The following is a 9,165-nucleotide window of genomic DNA, read 5'->3' as shown; positions in this document are numbered from 1 at the left end:
TGGACTTTTAAATCCCTTTTATGAAGTCTAATTTAAGGTGTGATCATGTAAGATCACTCACATTGGCAAGCTTATTGTTTTTACTCATTAAAACAGTCCCATTGAAGTCAACTAACTAGACTAAGGAGGATTTGTTGCTGTACAATTTCCACTTATTATTAATATTGATAGCTATGACAGTAAATGGGCTTTAAATCCTGCATGCTAATCCATGCAGATGGGGCCTCAGTCATTGTATAAGTTATCTTAAATACATTGCGATTATAACATAATATACTAAACATGGAACACACTGTATATATGGCCATGAACTATAAATAAATAATATGGAAGCAATAGTGGATAAATCAGTGGCTTTTAATTATGCTATGACCAAAAAAATAACCTCAGGGCTAATAAGCAAATACATGAAAAATAACGTCAGAGCTGAAACTGCTCACCACCGCCCCACAAGCTGTGCCCTGCGATGGAGCTCAGAGACAGGACAGACTCATTGCAGGTAGGGGTCAAGGCAGTCCCCAGGGCTGAGGCCTATCAGTTTATCGGAAAGTGACTGCTTCTGCCTGAGCTCGGGGTTGAGGTAGTTCCATCCATAGGGAAGGGGATGGATTAGCTGGGTCTGGAAATATGGCCTCCTCAGAGCAGGCGGAGCAGCCCAGCCAGGTAAACGGGGCCGGAGCCTTCTCCGCGCGCGCTGGGAGCGGGGCCGGGCTTTGTGCCCCACCCGGGGGGAGGTGTGCGCCCCCTGCTCCCCTACATAACTCCCCGGGGGGGGGAGGTGTGTGCCCCCTGCACCCCCTGGGGAGGGGCGGAGCGCCCTGCACCACTGTCTGACCCCCCCAAATGGGGAGAGGAGTATGCCTCAGCCCCCCCCCCCGTGACCTCCTCTGGGGATGGGGGGTGCCCCTGCCCCCTGTGTAACCCCCCCATGTCACCTTCTCTGGGATTGGGGGGGTGCCCCCTTCCCCCTGTGTAACCCCCCCATGTCACCTTCTCTGGGGATGGGGGTGTGCGCCCTTCCCCCTGTGTAACCCCCCCCATGTCACCTCCTCTGGGGATGGGGGGTGCCCCCTTTCCCCTGTGTAACTCCCCCCATGTCACCTCCTCAGGGGATGGGGGTGTGCGCCCTTCCCTCTGTGTAACCCCCCCATGTCACCTTCTCTGGGGATGGGGGGTGCCCCCTTTCCCCTGTGTAACTCCCCCCATGTCACCTCCTCTGGGGATGGGGGGTGCCCCCTTTCCCCTGTGTAACTCCCCCCATGTCACCTCCTCTGGGGATGGGGGTGTGCGCCCTTCCCCCTGTGTAACCCCCCCATGTCACCTCCTCCGGGGATGGGGGGTGCCCCCTTCCCCCTGTGTAACCCCCCCCATGTCACCTCCGGGGATGGGGGGTGCCCCCTTCCCCCTGTGTAACCCCCCCCATGTCACCTCCTCTGGGGATGGGGGGTGCCCCCTTCCCCCTGTGTAACTCCCCCCATGTCACCTCCTCTGGGGATGGGGGTGTGCGCCCTTCCCCCTGTGTAACTCCCCCCATGTCACCTCCTCTGGGGATGGGGGTGTGCTCCCTGTCCCCTGTGTAACCCCCCCATGTCACCTCCTCAGGGGATGAGGGTGTGCGCCCTTCCCCCTGTGTAACCCCCCCCATGTCACCTCCTCTGGGGATGGGGGGTGCCCCTTCCCCCTGTGTAACCCCCCCCATGTCACCTCCTCTGGGGATGGGGGGTGCCCCTTCCCCCTGTGTAACCCCCCCCATGTCACCTCCTCTGGGGATGGGGGGTGCCCCTTCCCCCTGTGTAACTCCCCCCATGTCACCTCCTCTGGGGATGGGGGTGTGCTCCCTGTCCCCTGTGTAACCCCCCCATGTCACCTCCTCAGGGGATGAGGGTGTGCGCCCTTCCCCCTGTGTAACCCCCCCATGTCACCTCCTCTGGGGATGGGGGTGTGCGCCCTTCCCCCTGTGTAACCCCCCCATGTCACCTCCTCTGGGGATGGGGGGTGCCCCCTTTCCCCTGTGTAACTCCCCCCATGTCACCTCCTCTGGGGATGGGGGGGTGCCCCCTTCCCCCTGTGTAACCCCCCCCATGTCACCTCCTCCGGGGATGGGGGGTGCCCCCTTCCCCCTGTGTAACTCCCCCCATGTCACCTCCTCTGGGGATGGGGGTGTGCGCCCTTCCCCCTGTGTAACCCCCCCCATGTCACCTCCTCCGGGGATGGGGGGTGCCCCTTCCCCCTGTGTAACTCCCCCCATGTCACCTCCTCTGGGGATGGGGGTGTGCTCCCTGTCCCCTGTGTAACTCCCCCCATGTCACCTCCTCTGGGGATGGGGGTGTGCTCCCTGTCCCCTGTGTAACCCCCCCATGTCACCTCCTCAGGGGATGGGGGTGTGCGCCCTGCCTCCTGTGTAAACCCTCCCCATGTAACTCTGGGGATGGAGTGTGCGCCCTGCCCCTTGTGTAAACCCCCCCATGTAACCTCCTCTGGGGATGGGGGGTGCCCCCTGCCCTCTGTGTAACACCCCCCCAGGGAGAGGGGGTGTGTGCCATGGATCCCCCTTGCCTATACTCCTCCACCCCATGGGAGTTTGCGTGTATGTGTATGCATCAAAGTCCCCCTCTTCCTTCCCCAACTTGTGCCCTTTTGCTCTCCAGGGAAGGGAGTCTGTGAGCCATGTGCAAAAAGAAAAGGAGTACTTGTGGCAGCCATGTGTTAGAAAAGTGCATTGTTGCTCTTTCCAACTGGGAATGCTGAAGCTCTGTAAATGACTCCATTCCCATCATATGAAACCTTAGTCTACCTTGGTTGTGACTAGAGAGGGAGTTGCCTTATTTGGCTGCGGTGTGTTTTTTCCCCAGATTGTTTATCTGGTCTGATAGGCCCGGGGCATACATGATGCCGTTACTACTAACCATAGACTTTCCAGAATCGGGCCTCTTCGTCCCACTCTCTAGTCTGTGCTTTAGCAGGAACTGATTTATGAGGCTCAATATGCTATAATAACAAAATGCAGTTCTGAATGGGAGAGACATTCAGGCCAGGCCCCTAGACAATGTTTTTATTTCTGGATCTTTAGGTAAAATTTGATAAAGCTTTTGAAATAGAAAAAATACAGTTAGAGAGAGAAGAGAGATATGATTCATTTCAGCTGGGATTTGGAATGAGTTAGTCAGTGAGGTAGTGTGTGATAATTATTGTTTTAGTTGGCAGGTGTGACAGAGAGGAAGGCTCGTGCGCCAGCTGTGTTAAGGATATCGCTGCAATGAGTACAACATAAATGCCTTGATAGACTGAGCCCTGGTCTACACGTCAAGTTTAGATCGACATAGCTACATCCCTGAGTGCCGTAGTTAAGCCGACCTGACCCTTGATGGAGATGTGGCTAGGTCGACAGAACAATCGACCTAGCTACTGCCACTTGGGGAGGTGGATTACCTGTATGACATTCTGGGGTGCAATCCAGATCAGTGAGGGACTGTGTCACCCCTGCCTTGCAAACTTGGGTGCCTTGCAATGCTGTGCTATTGTAGCTCCCACCTGGGCCACTCACTAACAGCCTTCCAGCAAGCAGATAAAACCCTGGATGTCTGTGTATATCAGCAGCCTGCCAGTCAGTCACACTCTGGCTTCTACCAGCCTTGGTTACCACTTGCATGATGACAGGTTTCAGAGTAACAGCCGTGTTAGTCTGTATTCGCAAAAAGAAAAGGAGTACTTGTGGCACCTTAGAGACTAACCAATTTATTTGAGCATAAGCTTTCATGAGCTGTAGCTCATGAAAGCTTATGCTCAAATAAATTGGTTAGTCTCTAAGGTGCCACAAGTACTCCTTTCCACTTGCATGATGACTCCAATACGCTCCCAGTCCCTGCTTTCCCATGAGTTCTGCACTGTCCAGCCCTCTCCTTGACAATCCAGATATATTAGGTCCGTTGCCCCTCTACGGGGATCAATATACAACAGTTTGCTACCATAAATGGAGTTACCCACACAGTTCACAGTGCTGGATTAGTTTTGATTAAAGAATAAAACAAGTTTACAAGGAGTTAGATTTTAAGTTAGTACAAGTATAAAGCATTAGAGTCAGAAATGGTTATGAGAGAAATAAAGATAAAATGCTTCTCATTACTAAACTTAACACACTAGACTTGGGTCCAGATAAAATTCTTACCACGTGCTCCCAGCAACAGGGCTAACCAGCTTTCAGGCCAGGATCTCTCCCAAAGTCTAATGGCTGTTTCTGTTGTGTTCTTAGGTGAAAAAGAGAGAGAAGGATAGGGAGAGAGAATGTGGGTGTTTATGGCCCTCACTTTTATAGTTCAGTCACCCTTTGAAAAGCTTTTTTGTGAGGAAAGGAGTGCTTGTGGCACCTCAGAGACTAACAAATCTATTTGAGTATAAGCTTTTGTGAGCTACAGCTCACTTCATTAGTCTCTAAGGTGCCACAAGTACTCCTTTTTGCGAATACAGACTAACACGGCTGCTACTCTGAAACCTGTCATTTTCCTGAGGGTTACCTCTAGATAAAGTTCATTCCCTCTGTGCGGGTGGAGTCAAGGAGTCTGGTGGTGAAAAAGATTCTATGCTGTTGTTTGCTAAGATGCAAATCTGTTTTTTCTAGCCCCCATTGCTTGCCAAAGAATGGCCACTTGATAGGTGATTGCCCATGAGATTTGATGACACCTGGCTAGGGGTATTAGCTTGTCCTTTGTCTTTGAGAAACAGGTTTTCCCACCTACCAGACTTGTCTGGTAAACACACTTCAGTCATGATTTCAGTTTATGTTCATAACTTTACATATAATGTTGCTACATACTTTCATCGTGATATTACTGATCAGTGCGTTATCAGTTTTCAAACGATATCTCACAAGGCATATTTTGTACAAAGATTTTTACAATAGCATGAAGGATGTGGAAAAACCTCTTCAGCTGATGTAGGAAGTGACTACACTATGGCAGTACTGTGGCATAGTTGCAGTACTGCGCCTGTGCCACTGTAGCACCGACATGCCCTGAGTGGGGAGGGAGGTAGGGACACACAAGGCCAGTGAGGTTGGCTGGAGCAAGCTCTAGGAGGGTATTAAAGGCTACGAGGACAATTTTAAACTGGATCCTGGAGCGAATGTGGGAAGCCTGAGAGGAGATGGAGGATGTAGCTGCTCTGTATGTGTGCAGTTCTGCACATGGTGGTACTTGGGAAGGCGATAGAGGAGAGAGCTGAAGTATAATGAAGAGGGGAAGGGAGGTATGAAGGCCTGGGTGACGTTTCAGCAGCAGGGAGGAATGTGATGAAGTTAATATCTGCCTCCAGGAGAGTTCATGGTCTCCTAGGCCTTGTCCACATACGAACTTGGACTTGTTTAACTAAATCAATGCAAACCCCTGGATGAACACTCTTATTTTGGTTTGAGAGTGGCTATTTTGGATTAGTTTAAATTGGTTGGAAACAGGTTTAAACTAAACTATTAAGTTGATAGTAATGAATAAATCAAAAGCGAGGAATTGTAGAAAATTGATACGGGAAACAAAGGGACACAAGGATAAATCTTTGGCCTGCAGAGTTAAGGACAATAAGAAGGCATTTTTAAGTATTGGGAACAAAAAGGAATTCTAACAATAGTACTGGTCCATTACTGAATGGAAATACTAGAATGATCAATAATAACGAAGAAATTGCAGAAATGTTCAATAAATATTTCTGTTCCACATTTGGGAAAGAAACAGACGATGAAGTCATATCATATGATAACACTTTTTCCGTTCCACTGGTCTCTTAGGAGGATGTTAAACAGCAGCTACTAAAGTTATACATTCTTAAACCAGCAGGTCTGGATAACTTGCATGTAAGAGTTTTAAAAGGCTATCTGAGGAGCTCACTGGACTGTTAATGTTGATTTTCTTGGAACATGAGGAAAGTTCCAGGAGACTGGAAGAAAGCAAGTGTTGTGCCCGTATTTAAAAGGGGTAAACAGAATGACCTGGGTAATTATAGATCTGTCAGTCTGACATTGATTCCAGGCAAGATAATGGAGCAGCTGATATAGGATTAGATTAATAAAGAATTAAAGGAGTGTAACATAATTAATGCCAATCAACATGAGTTCATGGAAAGTGGATCCTATCAAACTAACTTAATATGTTTCTGGATGAGATTACCAGTTTGTTGATAAAGATAATAGTATTGATGTAATATACTTAGACTTGTGTAAGGCAGTCGACTTGGTACCGCATGACATTTTGATTAAAAAACGAGAATATTACAAAATTAACATGGCACACTTTACGTGGATTAAAAGCTGGCTAACTGATAGGTGTCAACATGTAATTGCAAATGGGGAATCGTCAAACAGGTGTTTCTAGTGGGGTCCTGCAGGGCTTGGTTCTTGGCCCTACACTGTTTTTAATAATGACCTCAAAGAAAACATTAAATCATCACTGATAAAGTTTGCAGATGGGACAAAAACTGGGGGTGTGGTAAGTAATGAAGACTGGTCAATGATTAAGAGCAATGTGGATCAACTGATAAGCTAGACTCAAGCAAACAATATGCCTTTTTATATGGCTAAATGTAGGAACAAAGAATGTGGGGCATTACTTACATGATGGGGTACTCTATCTTGGGAGGTAGTGACTCTGAAAAAGATTTGGGGGTCATGGCGAATAATCAGCTGAACATGGGCTCCCAGGGCAACACTGTGGTCTAAAGGGCTAATGCAGTCCTTGGATGAATAAACAGGGGAATCTCAAGTAGAAGTAGAGAGGCGATTTTACTTCTGTATTTGCACTGGTGCAATTGCTACCGGAATACCGCGTCCAGTTCTGGTGTCCCTAATGCAGGAAGGATGTTGATAAATTGTAGAGTTCGGAGAAGAGCCATGAGAATGATGAAAGGATTAGAAAACATGCTTATAATGATAGACTCAAGAAACTCAAAAAGAAAAGGAGGACTTGTGGCACCTTAGAGACTAACCAATTTATTTGAGCATAAGCTTTTGTGAGCTACAGCTCACTTCATCGGATGCATTCTGTGGAAAGTATAGAAGATCTTTTTATACACACAAAGCATGGAAAAATGGGTGTTTACCACTACAAAAGGTTTTCTCTCCCCCCACCCCACTCAATCTGTTTATTTTAACAGAGAGAATATTAAGGAGTGACTTGATTACAGCCTATATCTACGTGGGGAACAAATATTTAATAACTGGCTCTTCAATCTAGCAGAGAAAGGTATAACATGATCCAATGGGTGGAAGTTGAAGCTAGACAAATTCAGACTGAAAATAAGGTGCAAATTTTTACAAGTGAGGGTAATTAACCATTGGAACGGCTTACCAAGGCTTGTGGTGGATTTTCCATCGCTGATAATTTTTAAACCAAGATGAGATGCTTTTCTAAAAGATCTGTTCTAGGGATTATTTTGAGGAAATTCTCTGGTCTGTGCTCTATAGGAGGTCAGAGTAGATGATTGCAATGGTCTCGCCTGGCCTTACAATCTACGAATCCATAAAAATGCAAGTAAGGCTGTTCATGCAGAGGTTTGCACTGGTTTAGATACATTATTTTAAACTCAAATCTTTGCTTGAACCAGTGCAGATCTCCCTGTGGACCCAGCCGTAAGGTGATGCTAGCATCTGATGAAGTGGGTTCTAGCCCATGAAAGCTTATGCCCAAATAAATTTGTTAGTCTCTAAGGTACCACAAGGACTCCTCATTGTTTTTGCTAGCGGTTTAGGGTCAGGTTTGCTGGACTTTCGGCTTTTCACTGGCCAACCATCCTTGATGGTACTTTTTGGCACAGGCATTATGTGCCATTCTCACTCACCTGGGTGAACATCTCAGCAGGATGAAAATTTGGGAAAGCAGGATGAAAATTTGGGAAAGATTGGAACTGACGTGTGGGTCATCTGGGAAATCTTCCCGGGCTATTAGCTTTAAGCATTCTAGAAAGAGTCTGATAAACTGTAGTGCCACCTGGAAAGTCAGGTTGCCTGAGAAGTAGTCAGGGTTCTCATGAATTGCCTGGAGAGACAAGGAAGTTATGTACACTGTCATCTTCACCCATCCCCCTGTTGAGACCTTTTATTACAGTTACCCAGAGCTGCAGTGCCCCAAAAGGAGGTTTAATATTTGAAAATGGAAACTCCTCTCTTTCTTGTATGTCTAGTAAATGTGACCTAGTGTTTGGCTCATAAGAACCTCCTGGGTTTTAATCCCAGCTCTGACACTGACTTCTCTGTGACCTTGGGCAAGACATGTCACCTCTCCCTGTCTTGGTTTCCCAATGTGAAAAACGGAGATGGTAATAGTTAACAAGTTCATAGGGTGTCAGCGTTTGTAAAGAGCTAAATGGTGTTATTACTCTGTCCGCTTTCTCTCTGCCAAGAAGTGTTTGAGATAGGACAGAATATTCCTTTCGCTGGCACATGCTGCTGAAGAGTAATTGTTCCACATTAGGGCAATTATTGTCTGTTTAATTGCATTGGGGAGGAGGGAAATTGCTTCTCTGGATGGGCTGGAATAACAATGTTTTGCTGCCTGAAGTCTGTGGGGGTGGAAGGGGCTGGCTAACCCCTTTCTTGCTGGACTCAACTGCAGCCTGTGTGGAAGTGCTCGTTTCCAGGCAGTCGCACTCCCTAGGGATGTTATCACTCCAGGAGTGATCCAGCTGATACATAGGGCAGCTCAGGAGGTGTGTGTTGCCCCAGGTGTGTGAGGCAGCACTCAATGTGTGGTTAAAGAGCAGCTGCTGTTCTGTGGTAGTTTTAAAAGGATATTCTACTTTGGAATAATCCTGCTTGTTTGTGACATTTTCTCCCCTTCCCTGCTCACTACTCTGTGTACCCGAGTGGAAATTAATTAGGATCATTGTTGTTCTCCACATCCATCAGTTTTGGCTGCTGTCTTCCCCACCTGGAGTCTTCACCCTCTGTCTGTGACATTGTTAACATTTCCACTGCAGTGAGTTGAGTCCTCAGGCAAGGCTTGATCCTGTGAGATGCCAAGTGCCCTCCCCTTCCATTGATCTCAGTGGGATTTGAAAGCACCCAGCGACTTGTAGTATTGGGTGGAAGAAACACAGAATGAAGCCTCCAAGAGAGCAATAGACAGCAGGGGGGGGCTGGACTCTTAAGGGAGACATTGTTGAGCTAAAAAAAGTCGTAACAGATGT

The 9,165-nt window shown here is 47.7% G+C and overlaps 1 protein-coding gene across 1 annotated transcript in view; it reads left to right on the top strand.

Moving 5' to 3' along the window:
• Nucleotides 1-607: 607 nt before the first annotated feature.
• The window catches only part of PEX14 (peroxisomal biogenesis factor 14), a 105,108-nt gene continuing 96,550 nt past the window's right edge, over nt 608-9,165 (top strand). Inside the window, exon 1 of the mRNA XM_084652061.1 lies at nt 608-663. Within this exon, the coding sequence (XP_084508187.1) occupies nt 628-663 (36 nt within the window). The 5' untranslated portion in view covers nt 608-627. The remainder of the gene's footprint in view (nt 664-9,165) is intronic.

The sequence above is a fragment of the Lepidochelys olivacea genome (genome assembly GCF_965140295.1).
Source record: "Lepidochelys olivacea isolate rLepOli2 genome assembly, chromosome: 18".
Classification (NCBI taxonomy): Eukaryota; Metazoa; Chordata; order Testudines; family Cheloniidae; genus Lepidochelys; species Lepidochelys olivacea.
Note: the sequence above shows the minus strand (reverse complement) of the source record. Positions and strands in the feature narration are given on the sequence as shown.